Source organism: Pezoporus flaviventris, unplaced genomic scaffold, assembly GCF_033815535.1.
Source record: "Pezoporus flaviventris isolate CSIRO_AGI_PZ_B2104156 unplaced genomic scaffold, CSIRO_AGI_Pfla_v1 ptg000002l, whole genome shotgun sequence".
NCBI lineage: Eukaryota > Metazoa > Chordata > Aves > Psittaciformes > Psittacidae > Pezoporus > Pezoporus flaviventris.
The window spans coordinates 31,825,127-31,839,535 of NW_026892550.1; the positions used below are offsets into that span (position 1 = coordinate 31,825,127).

General features: G+C 39.8%; 1 protein-coding gene across 6 annotated transcripts in view; it reads right to left on the reverse strand.

Moving 5' to 3' along the window:
* The window catches only part of WWC2 (WW and C2 domain containing 2), a 101,612-nt gene that overhangs the window by 24,194 nt on the left and 63,009 nt on the right, over positions 1-14,409 (reverse strand). For all 6 annotated transcript variants that reach the window (XM_061474493.1, XM_061474484.1, XM_061474510.1 and 3 more), the window contains exons 9-12: positions 12,508-12,750; positions 6,956-7,045; positions 4,568-5,181; positions 917-1,040 (exon numbers count right to left, since the gene is read on the reverse strand). In XM_061474493.1, coding sequence (XP_061330477.1) covers positions 917-1,040; positions 4,568-5,181; positions 6,956-7,045; positions 12,508-12,750 — 1,071 coding nt within the window. The remainder of the gene's footprint in view (positions 1-916; positions 1,041-4,567; positions 5,182-6,955; positions 7,046-12,507; positions 12,751-14,409) is intronic.

Here is a 14,409-nt window from a genome sequence, read left to right on the forward strand (position 1 = left end):
TAATTTGTGAAAGATTTGACAAGTAATTTTATCAGAGGCCAATAAAACCCATTTATGATACCAAAATGCACCTTTGTCTGTCCTAACAGAAAAGCATTTAGCCTGGCTCAGAAGACATCATCTGTGTCTTTGTAACCATACTGCTAAAACATCTCTCTGAACATGAAAAGGACAAAACATTCTTAATGTCAAGGACTTGCTGAAGTTGAGGTGAAAAATAAAGATTCTGGTTTCTGTCATAGTTCTCCCATAAGTCTTCCCTTATGCAGTCTAAAGTTCATTGTTCTCACTGCCATAAACCAGACAATACTATATAAGCTAGTATGAAGGATCCCGCAGAAGTTATGCATTGTCAAAAAGCAACAACAACAAATAAATTTCTTATATCCTGTTTACCACAGTGAAGATAAAAATTAAACCCCAACCCAAATTATTTTTATACCTACCTTACAGCTGATGATTTTTTTATCTTTCTTACATCTTTGTTTTTTTAAAAAGAAATTTTTCAAGCAAAATCCTATGCAATCTTAAGATTGTATCTAAACAAAACAGTGAGTTAACAAGAATCACTCTAAGTGAAGTCAATGCAGCTACATGGCAGAACCTGTATTGTTTGAATTCAGCTTTTCTCCTAGGAACACTCCTAGCAAGAAAAAAGCCTGCAGATCAGAAGGTAGCTTATTAACATTGCTCAAACAAGTTCTACAAGCACTGTAATGCAAGTTTATTAACTTAAAAACCCCCAATGACACCTCAGTTTGGAAAATGTGCCCTTCTTTCAATATGAAAGTACAAAATATTTTCAAAAAAAGACACAACCAATAACCTACTTATATAAATACTTATGGAATTATATAACTGCTTATAGGTGTATTTAAATTTTTGGTGGAAAGACTGGCATTATTCTCAAACCTACTGTTTTACAGAAGCCTCATATACACCGCTATCTCCAGCTACAGACTCATCGGACACAGCAGCAGATACACAAGCTGTTTTGTCCTCGAGCAGGTTGCTAGCTGTTCTTCTCGGTAAATCAACACCTGCAGAAAGAAAGAAGAATGAAAACTAGTCCAAGAGATTAATAGCCAGAAAGAGCGAAGTGCATTGCTTAGAAAGTTGTGAAGTTGAAAGCAGTGACCCTTAACTGAGTATCAGAGTAGTTTTGTTCCACATCATTAAACATTCCGTGACTGTGGTGCTCTTACCAGATATCCTGGCTAGGGATATAACCAAACTGATGAACTTGAAAATGTACAGCTATTATTCTTTCCCAGAGATACAGGCTCCTATCATCACCCATATCTGTTGAGCTAGTTATTAGCCTTCATTATCTTCCTTGTTAACCCTCATTATCTTGATCTTTAAACCTGCATTTGCTGTGTTCACAATGTGCACTGTATTAACACTTTGGCTACAGGCAAAGTGCTTGCCTACGGTTTATTAAAGATTTAGAAGTCAGAGAGACACCCTCTCCCCAGTGATACAACTCCTAGAAATGAAAAATCCCCTCAGGTTTACTATCATCAAAAACTTTTTATGCTACAGTCTCTTTACTATCAACTACTACTTAGCTTTAATCTTCAACTCGCATTCATATGCTGGTGTCATGCAGTGAAGCAGCCGCATTCATGGAAAGCCACGTTCTGCAGCACAGTGAACCAAAGGCCTATGCAGTACTTTCATCTGCCAAGGGGTGAGGATATTGGTATGCATTATCATCCCCACCTGAATCATGACTTTACATCTTGTTAAGATGTTTAAAATTTAAGGCTTCAGATTAGATGATTGATTGCTGCATTCCTGCTTTTATTTATGGCAGTGAGAATGCTTTTTCCTTGATGATGAAGTGCTCTTTCTCTTTCCCCCCACCACGTGAGGGGTGAAGGTGATGACATGATTTATTGATTACCCTTAGGAATTACCACAGAAGCCTGAATTGACTTTGACAATGACAGAGACTGACTGGAAGAACTATATGCTATTCCAACTTGGTTTCTGACAGCAGGGGCATGTGGAAAGGAGTGAATATCTGTATGGTTCACCTGTGCAGAAAATTCAGAGACAGAGAAGCAGGTGAGCACTGTACCTGAAGAGCCTGTGCATATTACTACATAAAAATACTAGCTATACTGCCTTCAGGTGTGCCTGTCTACCTCCAAGGGTAAGGTTCATCAGTATTCAGATTTGTAGTCTTGTAAAACTTCAGTGTGTGGGCTGAAATTTTCCATGCAGATTTTATGCCTCTGGCTGAGTTTGTTGAACACCTTCCCATTTGGCATCACAGCAGTTCCAAGAAGGAAACTGGAGTAGAAACACTGAAACAACCCCCAATCTTTGTCTAAGGTACTGAAGCCTCACCATGAAGCCCATTTTACTGTGGAAACTAGAGCTATTGAAGCATAATTAGTTAATATCTGGCTTTTCAAAATTTAAGTGCTTGTTTTGGCAGCCTTAATACAGATTTAAAGATAATTTGTGTCATATATATAACCCCATATGAGGAAGTATCAGCATGATGAATCACAGGATGAATTTGTACTTTAAAACCATAACTACTTATAGACTTAAAAGACACACCGATGCTATCCATAATGATAGACCCTCGAAAAAGCTCAAAAGCATTAGACATCCACATGATGCCTTTGAATTAGTGATTTAAAGAAATACATTTAAAATAAATAATTCTGATTCTTCATAGCCTTATGTGCTCCCAAGTTCCAAGCCATCTTAATTGTAGTTTTCAAACTAGCTGAATTGCAGCTGATTGCAAAGACAAACAGACTAGAATTTGTTGTTCACTTGGAAAGGATATGCTGCTGAAATATGGGCAGGAGAAATTACTTCCCCCTTCCCCCCTCCCCCCCCCCCCCCCCATCTTTTATAATATAGCTCTAGAGCAAAATTACTACTGTGTGCCACTATACTGAAAAGACAAAGGACAACATTGACCCCACCCCTTCCATGTTTTCCCATTTTGCATTTCCCAGGTTCAGACCACTGGGACATCAGTCAGTTTCTTTCTTCCCTTTCTGCACAGTTGAGCTGGGGAGGGGACAAGAGGGGATGCCCAGCTTGTACTATGCATACTGTTACATTTCTCTGGTGGTCCCACATTGCTCTGGTCCATACTGAAATTACTACAGTAATGCAGTAAGCTAACCCCATTACCCAACAGATGTTACAACAATTCCATGATACATATATATATATATATATATATATATATATAAAATACATAAATTTTTCTCATGAAAATTCATGTCTGCATCCGTATGTCCAAATATTTTTACTAAAAGCTGGCACAAGGGTTCAAGCTTGGCAACAAATCTGGACAATGCACTCCCTAGAGCTAGGCTGTATTTATTTCAAGAAATCCCAACTCCTTAGCCGCTTCATTGTCAACTCCGGCCCAGAAACGTAGAGCTGGGAATGCTGGGTGCTGATCAGGTTTCAAACAGGGCTGCCAGTGCTCAGCACTAGTGGAAATCTGGCTCCCTCAGTTCTTCCTTGGCAAAACAGAGCTACTTCATAAAATAAACACAGGAATGGTTTGCAACGTACTTAAAGACAATGACACGATAAATGTGCAGACAAAGCACCACATACTGTCAACCCTAACAGAAGGCAGCAAAGACTGTGGACAAGCCATCAGTTCTTGACAACTGGGATTTTTGAAGTTCTAACTCTGCCAAAGGCTTTGAAGATACAGATGATTAAATATGTTGCATGGCTTGTACTGCATGCAGACTGGAAGGGAGGTTCATTACCGCCATCTCAAAATTAACTAGTTACTAAGGATACCTCAGTAACTCACAGGGTCATTCATCCCATCTTGGTTAAAGGGAAGTATGTTTTAGGATGAGATGACATCCTTTTGGAAGTTACCCACAGACTGCAGGGGGAAGCTTACACAGGCCTAGGAGCTCTGCTCTAACTCACATGAATGAAAAGCTAAAAGCTATGAAAGCCATGTTAAAAATGGGAAGAGTCTCACCATACAGGGCATGTGGTCATTTGTTTTTCCTCAGCTCACAGCTCAAACAATGACCTGCAGATCTTTCAGTAACAGCAGGTTCATATAACTAGATACACACACATAAAAATTCTAAATCTTAGGTCCAGAAATCTTTGTCACAGAGGATGTCAGTTTGTAACTTCTTCAGTGAGGAAAAAAAGCATCTGATTTCACATTATCAAAACCCAGCAGAGGGTATTTCTGCTCTACCCCCATTCATCCTGACAATACCTAGGAACACCGTGCATCCTCTGTGTCTTCAAGATCCAGCTTCAGGGTTTTCTGCTATTTTTTCATGACAGAGTCTACAATACACAAACTTTCCTTCTGAGACAGCTACTGAAAAACGTAGAGGAATCAGACTGACTGTAGCAATCTGCACCCAAAGCTAGACATTATGAAGGTCCCTCAGTACTACTGACTGCCCACCATGGCAAATGTGTGCTAACAAGACACTCTTCAGTGACATGAGGTACCCCTCCATTCAAGGGCCAACTGTTGTTTCAAAATTTTCATGTTACATATACATTTGCCATTAGGCTTTTTTATTACCTGAACTTCCTTCATGTAGAGAAGGCAGAGGCTGCCTAATGCCTTCATTAAGGTCTTTATCATCTGTATGAATCTGAGATCCTGATCTGGCTTCAGAGTCCAATAATATTTGGTTCTCACAGAGACTAATGCCTGCAAAATCACCTGAAAGGTCACAGTCTTCAAAGTCCGCAGTGAGGTGATGCAGAGGGGAATTTTGAGCTGACATGGAAAACGCAGCTTCTAAAACCAATGGGGAGCCGGGAGGGGACAAGGAGGAGAGTGAGGATCTGGAAGACAGCGATGTCACAGATTTGGGAGGTTCAGTCAGTTTGGGATGGTCTGCAGCAGAAGGAGAGTCACTGTAATCCAGTCTCCCATGGGAACTGACCACTTCATTTTCATGTATAGTAGTGATAGGCCCCAAAGGAATGTAACCACTTTTTTCTTGCAATATAAAGTCAAGTTTATACTGATAGTCCAAATCTGTTATTTGATCGCCTTGGTTATAGTAGAGATCTGTGGAGCTGAGCGAGTTTAGCGACCCTCTACTTGATGTGTTCAGAGATCCCCGGCTGGATGCCAGAGATCCCAAACTGCTCCCTGAAGACACAGACAACGTACTAGCTGAGAGGCTGTGAAGAAAGCACAAACACAGACACTGACGTTACTAAAGTCAACCAGCACAAAATGGAACAAGGAGAGGTAACAATGACTGGAGCTGCTGTGTTACTGCTTACAACTGAATGCTGCTCAGGGAATTATGTTTTTTAAGCAGCCATACTTGGCTTAGATCAGCGTGCCCAACCTGCACGCTATCAGGGCAATTTTCTAGCTTATGGCAAGTTGCCAAAGCCCCTTTTTGTTTCCAAAAGGCTGCAGGTTTGACAAACTGGTCCAGCAGTAACCGCAGCCTTCTCAGCTGTTATATTCGCTCAAAGATCTGCTCAACTCTGGTGTGGGTGCTCACGGGGTCAATATGGCAAAAGGGATCCCCAGGAAGGACGTTATGGCAGCAAAGGAGTGCTGCCACCTCTAGAGCAATTTATGCAGCCTGCCCTCTGCCCAAGTACCTGAGAAAGGTGGCAGCTGAAAGGAGACAACTTACAGGAGAACTGCTTCACATATATAATACAACACACACTCCACATGTACAGCAAATCCAACCACATAAGCGTGGCAAAGGCCATAGGCCATAACATGCAGTCTTCTGTTAATAACAAAAAATAAGGAGCCTTGCCAGGCCAGAGAAACTGTGTGTCACTGCATTGGCTCAGTAGGACTCTGCTGGGAAATAACATCAGGAAAAATAATGCAAGGCAGCCCCTTCTAAACACTTTAAAGATGTTCACTGAACAGTAACAGAGCTAGCGACTTTAAATATTTTGCCTCTGGGCTAGAACACAGCACAAAGAGACTCCCCAGTGTCCAAACAGGAGCACAAAATACTTAAAAAAATATTTAAAATACTCTTTCCATAACTAGTCACCAATCAAAATGCAATTTATGGGCTCTGGCCGAGAGGTCTGAAATAGCTAAACCAGCCTAAATCCCAGGAATAGGAAGGTACATCCTCCTTATTGTGAGAGGACCTTTTCTTCTTAACGCCCCAGGTTGATTTCTAAGAGAATACATTAATTACTGCAGTGTCCAATTGGTGTATCCCACTGGGATATGCAAGGAAATTCAGGATTTCCTAAATAAATATAATGGGCACATAGTTTGGTAGCCCAGGGTAACAGTCCAGAAGTGAGAGAAACTCTTTCCTCAGACTAGTTGTATGCATCATTAAAGATTTCCATGAGTTCCACAGTTGCTGTAACCAATCACATTTTTGTTATCACTATGAATTTCATAAACCCAAAGTCAGATTTTGAATCAATAACTGTCAGGGGAAAAAAAAAATCCTGCTGAGGATACATTTCTGCCTACAGAAAGTGTAAGTCAGTGTTGAAGAACAAAACCAGAATCAACTATTCATGTATTTACATGCATATATGTATTCATAAAGTCTCTTTAGTTATTACATAAATGATACAGTCCTAATAATTGATTTTAGATAGATCTCTGAGAAACCATTTGGTCTCCTCAATGACAGAATTTGACGATACAACCAATTAGACAATTCCTGATTTACTTACACTGAAGCAAAATAATGTCTGCCTGCTTAATTATGGAGGCTGTGCAACAAATCCATTCACTCCAGTCTGGAGTGCTTACTGAAATTACAAAGGTATGTAAGGTTTGCATGGTGGCAAAATGCTTGAAGCTATTACGTTTGCATTTTCTTACTTAAACAAATTTTGCTCAGCCTGCAGCTAAGACAAAAACCTAAGAATGAAGTTGAGGCATCCAGGTCCACTAGATTGTTGCTCTAAACAGGTTTAACATTATGCAGTATAGGCTCACCTCCTAAGTTGTGAATGCAAATAGGTAGTTAACTTTGTAGTTTCTTCAAGTTTCTGTACCAGCTCTTTTCTTCTCTCCTCCAATTTCAATCTGGAAAGAGAGTAAGCACAGAGAAGCATTGCAAAATAATCTGGAGGCTAAAATACTTTACAGATAAAACAGAAACAAAGTGAAGATCCCCCATGTTTTTATGTGGTTGCCAACTACTAAAATCCAAGAGACTGTGTTAGCTTTCAGTCCTACTGTAAAACTTTAACCACTCCAGCAGAGTGACTTAACCTGCAGAATACTAAGCACTGTAATGAACCTGCTGAGCGTCCAAGCAAGCAGAGTGCTGGTACATTCACATTGTACCAAGGGGAATGTGCACCCAATAAAAGAGTAAGAGACGAGCACTGGGAAAATAGCTGCAACTTCAGAAAAATAAGATCTGCACTAACAGAGTTTTAAAAGCCATGCTGTAGGCTGGCTCCTCACTTCATACAGTTTCAGAAAAAAACCCCGAAGGAGCACTAATACCAATATTAGCCCTGATGATGCAAGAGCTTGAGGTAGCATTGCAGAAATTTACAAATAAAGCACTCCATTTGATTTCAGAGTCTTCATATAGAGATAGTAAATCAAAGCAGCATTAAAGTGTAAGGTTCTGAGATGATAAGACCACATCTCCTGGTGAGACCCCACATGCAGTACTGCATTCAGCTCTGGGGCTCTCAACACAAGAGGTATGCAGAACTGCTCAAGTGCGTCCACAAGAGGTCACGAAGATGCTCAAGAGCGCTGAAGCACCTCTGCTCTGGAGACAGGCTGAGAGAGTTGGGCTTGTTCAGCCTGGAGAAAAGGCGGCTCTGGGGAGACCTCAGAGCAGCTTCTAGTACCTAAAGGGTGCCTACAGGAAATCTAGAGAGGGACTTTTTACAAGGGCATGTAGTGATAGGACAAGGGAGAATGGCTTGAAACTGAAAGAGGGGAGATTTAGCTTAGGTATTAGAAAGAAATTCTTTACTGTGAGAGTGGTGAGGCGCTGCAACAGGTTGCCCAGAGAGGCTGTGGATGTCCCATCCCTGGCAGTGTTCAAGGCCAAGTAGGACGGGGCTTGGAGCAACCTGGTCTAGTGGAAGGTGTCTGTGACATGGTGGTGGGAGTTAGAACTAGATGATCTTTAAGGTCCCTTCCAACCCAAACCATTCTATGATTCATTCTATGATATAGGAGTCCTTGGTAAAGATTTCTACATCCCCAACAGCTTTGTCACCACCTCAGAGACACACAGCATTGTGATGCTCAGTATCAAGGTTCACCTTTATAAAAAATCAGGATTTACTGACCATTACCCAGCGCAGCTCTAAACCCACAAATGATGGAATCTCCAATTCCTTTTAGCTGGCTGATAGCAGAAAGGATTCACTAAGTTTTACAGTGATCTTTTTCTTGTTATAATTCCCTTTTATTACTCCATTTACAACACCAAATAAATTGCTTTCCCTCAGTGGATTCAGCTAAAACTCTCCTGTAGTTGTGGATTAGTACATTCTCCTCTAGCCCTTGCTCAGTCAACTGATACATGTCACAAGTTCTCAAGCAACTAATCTGAGAGACAAGAAATTGCATCCCCTCTTTAAAAAAAAACAAACCAAGTGGCTGTCCATTCTTAGAAACCATTCCTTTGGCCTTCCTGGCATCTCAAGGATGTGTAAATTAAAATTCAGATACAGAGAACACTTCAAAAAACAAAACCCAAAAATCAACCATTGCCTTCTTATGCAAAGTGAATGAAATACTCGAGAGTTCCCAGAATTCACTCTTTGAGTGTCACATACCAGTAAAAAGACATTAAGTCCTCAATTCAGCAAAGCATGAAAAGCACTTGCTTACACCCATGCTTATTCAGCCAGTGAATGTGGGTTACGCAAAGGTGAATAAGTTACCCCGAGGTCAGCCAGGGTGCGAACTTCCACTCCACTGCCCATGCTGCATGTGCTCTTACACCGCAATAATGTGTTCATCTGCCAGTACCTGCTAGGACTGTTAAAAGCATACACGGTGTTTCATTTTTTGCTTGGGAAGGGATACACAGGGGTCTCCAAACCAAGAATTATACTATCGGATACTCTCTCCTACCATATTATTATTTATCAGTGTCTTGCGTCTTCTTTTAAAGCCTAATCTATCCTGCTTTTCCCAAGAAACAGTGCTCTTCAATAGCTCTTTAGTGGCTTTTCAATACTGAAATATCATTTTTATCTTCAAGGAAGAAGCATGAAGATTGCTTTAAGTGTTCAACTACTAATGGATAAAGACAAGGAAGAAAACTAAAAGCTTAGGAACTTTTCTAAATGGAACCCTCAAAACCTATAATTTTTCTACTGAATTTGTACTATCAAACTAAAAGGTTTGATTTTTTTTGTTTGGGGCTTGTTTGTTTATTTATTTTTTCTTTTCCTCCAAAGCAGAAGCAAAAGTTTATTTCCCTTCATTATCTTGAGGAGTGTGATAAAACATATTTTATCCCATATAGTTCAGCTCCTAAAAAAACTCCTTCCTGGATGTAGTTTGATCTACTAGTAATTAAAGAAGTAGTATTAATACCTGTAGGTAGATTTCACAGAGGTGTTAGTCACACGCCACAAACACAAGCTGGATGAAGAAATCACTCCTGGAAGTTCCAAGACACACAGCGAATAATTTTGTATTTCACAACAAATTGAGATTCAAGGAATTATTTTTTTGTTTTTAATCTACACTAGTCAAAACTGGGGAATAAACCCCTCCCAAGCCAAAGCCAACATGCCACCCTTCAAAACTTTCAAACAACAAACTTCCCTCTTTACAGCATAAGCAGGAACCTTAATATCCCCCGAACCATGTAAATACTTGAATAACCATCATGTTACCTATTCTGACATGGGCCCCTCTTAATCTCTCCTCTTTGCATCCCTCCTATCTAAATTAACTTATTACCCGTTGTGGGATCAAGACATTTTTCTCCAGTTTTGATCTTAAATTGTAACATTGCCGAGAGGTACTCAGAATCTAAAGAAAATACATTAAAAAGGTGAAGAGCAGATACTTCACCTTTCAATACAAACTTATGTGGACATGCTTATGACAGGCACAAGAGCAGGGGCCAGTTTTGCAGGAAACAGCACAATCAAGTAGTTATGTCACACATCTGTTTGAATGTCTGTGATTGCTTAGAAGATTTTGCCAAGGACTGAAGCAGTAACAGAATCCCCCTGACATGAGGGAACCCAGAGGCAAGCAAGTAGCAAGTTTTCCACAATCTTGTTATTTCTATTTAGTTACTAGAAGGTTTCTTAAAGCAGTCAGAGTATGCACTGTCTCTGATTTTCTGAAGCTGATATGTTATGATCTACATCCACCTTCTCTAAATTGATTCTGTGTACATCTACCAGTGGCAATTCCAGCATCCTGCTCCAAAATAACCCCAGGCAATGATCTAATGCTTTTAAGTCAAAGCAAGTCTTCTGTTCCTTCCCCCTGAAGGAAAAAAAGAAAATAAAAAGAAACAAATCCCAACCCCAACCCAGACAACCTTCGTCACATCAAGCTCTGACACATTCCATAGCTTCTTACACTGTTGCTTCATTATCAAATTCATTATACAGTGAAAACACTGGATATATTGAACACTGTAAATCTAAGGCATTCATGAAACCTCATGAAAGAAAGCAGTAATGCAACAACAGTGCAGCACTTTGAAGATGGCGTGGCTCCTCCACTGATAATGGAGAGAAGAACCTTCCTTATCTCCAAGAAACAAAATTCTGAGGGCTGATCTGATACAATTAAATGTATCCTTTTCTCCAATTAACAGTTCAGGAAAAGTTTTAGCATCTGAGTCCTACAAAAGAAGATTTTCTTTATGTTCATAGCAGACACGCCAGAAATAATCCTCAAAACAGCACGGTGTAAAAGCCTTGATGTGTTCTGAAGTCATCAAGGGAGACAGCTTTAATACCCTAAACAATTGCAGGTAGAAATTCACTGGAGATTCACTGGAATAGCAAAAAAGCAAACCAGAAGCCACCATAAATGCCACCTCAACTGGCAGTGTCTGACATGAAATCTTACAGCAACCTCAGAGAGCCAAAAAAAAAATAAATCCACATTTTCAGGAATAAAAATCCAAAGGAGAAAAATTTGAAGAAAATAAGACTGAAAAAATGTAAGCTCTAGCAACTACTTCTGTCACTATACATGAGGAAAAAAGCCTGCTGTTTCATTTCATCCTGACAATGAGACAATTTTACTTGCCCTTGGTACTTCCAGTTTGGCATCAGACACGTATGAGAAAATGGTCAGATGCAGGATTTTCTTTGGCACTAAACAAGCAAATCCAAAACACAAGACTAAGAAACCAGCTACCTATTTACAGCACGAGTCAAGACTTGGCTCTTACTTACAATGGCATATTAGCAAAATCTTAGATTTGCATTACTTATTTGTGAATGTGATTTTATTATTGATCCCTTATTCTCCATTTATTAATGGAAGTCAGAAAGCAACAGTTCCACAGTAATTCAGATGCTACTAACATATCTCCAGTAAAAATACAGTTCTAGCAGGACATAATCCCTCTAAAACATGCTTGGGTTATATACTGCAGTTTGAACTATTAGGAAGTGTATAAATACGTCTAAAAATCAAATGTAATATACACATTCGTACTTTGTAAACCAAAGATTTCCTCACTGCTCAGCTACAGTTTAGGACCCAGCATCTAATGCCACTAACAGGAATGTCACTGTTCAGTGAAACTGGAGCAACAGCAGGTGTTTCTTAGCAGAGGGAAGTATGAAAGGCTTACTGTGCTGATTGTATTACTTCAATAAAGCATACTACACTGAAACACACAATGACATTTTGCGTTTATTGCATTTTATGTGAGCTAGAGTGTGGAAATATAAAAATAAATTTATTTCCACTTACAGCGGATGAAGAGTCTATTTGTGACAGTCACCTTTGGTTTTCTTGAACTCTGAATCTGGCTAAAACAATTTATTGTGGGAGTCGCTTCAGTTACCAGTTAGGTAGCAGCAAGTTAGTGAAGTTTTGCAGCAATTATCCTTCTCCTCTGAACGACTCCATTCCCCTCCTCTGGTTCCATTTTTGTATGTAATAAAACTCCCAATGAAATGCTTCAGATGTCGCAACGATCAAGATAATCTTTGTAACCTGAGTTCAAATAGTTTACAGCTATTATCAGAAACAAGTAAATGATGTATTGCCCTCCTGCTGGTATGCTGACATTCCTCAGTTCTTCAACATCTGTCACAGGCGTTTTCATACTGGTAACAAGCGCAGAGCAACTGATATTGCAGAGCACATACAGGGTGTTCACATTCTCACAGTACAGAAGACTTCTTTGTGTTTCTGCCCAGTGGGCTAATAACAAATTTAATTAAGATCTACATAGAACAGTTACTGAAGGAAAACAGCCCATCAAGGCATAGTTCAGGGTCTGCAATGAGTACAAAGGTTAGACTGCAGAAGGCAGCATTTAATATTTGAAAAAAACAGCTCCTTACCTTTCAGCAAGTGCTTGACTGGGTGTGCTTTTTACAGAGAGCAGCTCTTCTTCAAGCCTTTTCCTTTCTGCTTCTAGCTGCTCTAGCTCATCTTGAGTACGTCTGCATGGTGTAATAAACTGGAGTTCCTTTAAAAGCTCTTCTTTTTCATTGATTAACATCAGTTTTTCCTTTTCCACATCCAGTGCCCCAGGCCAAGCTTCACTATCTAGCTTAGAGAGTTCAATCTTCAAGTTAGCCATGCTAAAATAAAACAGAGCAGATTTGTCTGAGCACAGCACAGTTCACAAGTCCCAGGAACAAGAGAAGTGATACAGTGTTTTGAAAGCTGGCAGAATATAACATTTTCTGCTCAAAGCCATACATTTAGTTTTGCTTCAAAGAATGCAGACTTCACCAGAAGAACAAGACACCTATCCAGGCCAACAGCAACATGCATACGCATTAAAAATAAGCTGCTCCTGCATTCCAATGCCAAGTTTGAGTAGAAGTCACAACGTAAATAAAAGCTCTCTTAAAAGCGATCTGTCTGGTAACATGGTTGTGGCACTCTACTTACTGAGGAATATGATGGAATTCTTCTCTGCTGTTGGAGGCTGCTTGGCTCCTCACAAACAGCAACTACCATGGTGAAAGAATGTGCACCATAGAAAGATACTTCAGCAGGATGCATGAATGCAAAATTCAACAGGCAAAAGCACTGCTCTTCTATGTGATTAAAATAAAAGGTAATTGGACAGCAGCTACCTAAAGAGAAAGGAGATTATTTACGCAAAATTTTGAGCTTGTGCAACTGCTGTTCCCATTGCAGATGTCAAATCAGGGTTAAGACACCCAAGACTTGGTTAGCCATACATGTTCTGTGAACACACGCTTATAATGAAATCAGAAACCTCCCTCCATTATTATTGTACTATAGCTCAGCCCTGACCAAGACAGGTTATTTCCAGTGTTCACCCTCCAGAATCATTCTGTCTATGGGCTCAGCAGCATAGCTTAAGAAGTGCAGGTCTTGCAATAAAGACTCACTGTCCCCTAGGAAAGTCTAAAAATTCCTATTATACATGCCACATTATCTAATAGGACTAATAACTTTCAGTTACTTCCAGCCTTAGCCACACCTGAACCAGCAGCACAGCTGAAGATATGGAAGCTCTGAACTATGTAACAGCTCCTAGCCTTCTGCACCTTCTTCTTGTAGGCTGGAAAAAGGCAGAGAAAGGAGAAGTTAAAGCAGAAAGACATTCCCATACAGTCTAGGGCAAGAGGAACTGATCTGTTACTTTTATCTGTAACTGCCATAGTTACCCTACATCAGCTCAACAACTGATACAAGTCTGTGCAACTTCAATATTAGCAGGCACTACTTAAGGTAATGACTCATTTCATAAACACAAACAGATAATTCGGTATGTATAATCTTTCTGCAGTTCTGACAGATCTCTGGGAAAACATTTTTCTTCTTTCCAGTTTGTTTTCCATGATTAAGAAAACTAACAATATCATGCTTATTTTGCATCTCCAGTTTTAATTTTACAGTACATTAAGGCATTTATTTATGGGCAAAGCTAAGAATAGTTAATGATGAATCTAACTATCCCATTGCTTATACTAGAAGCTGAACAACTCATCTTCCCACCAAACCCCTGCAAGAACAAGTTTTACTCAGGGTATTTTCACAGAAAAAACAATGTAAAATAAACAGAAATACTAGCAGTGCTGCCATAACCAAATGGTGGGATGAAATGAAATTAAGCATTTCAACATATTTTGCAGCTCTCACATATATCACATATATTCCACAGTCCCTTAGAAGAGCAGTAGTCAGAGGGAAAACAATCGAGTCATTTCAGATGGATAATGAAACGTTAAGACTTCATCTCCAAGTCACTGGTTCTAGAT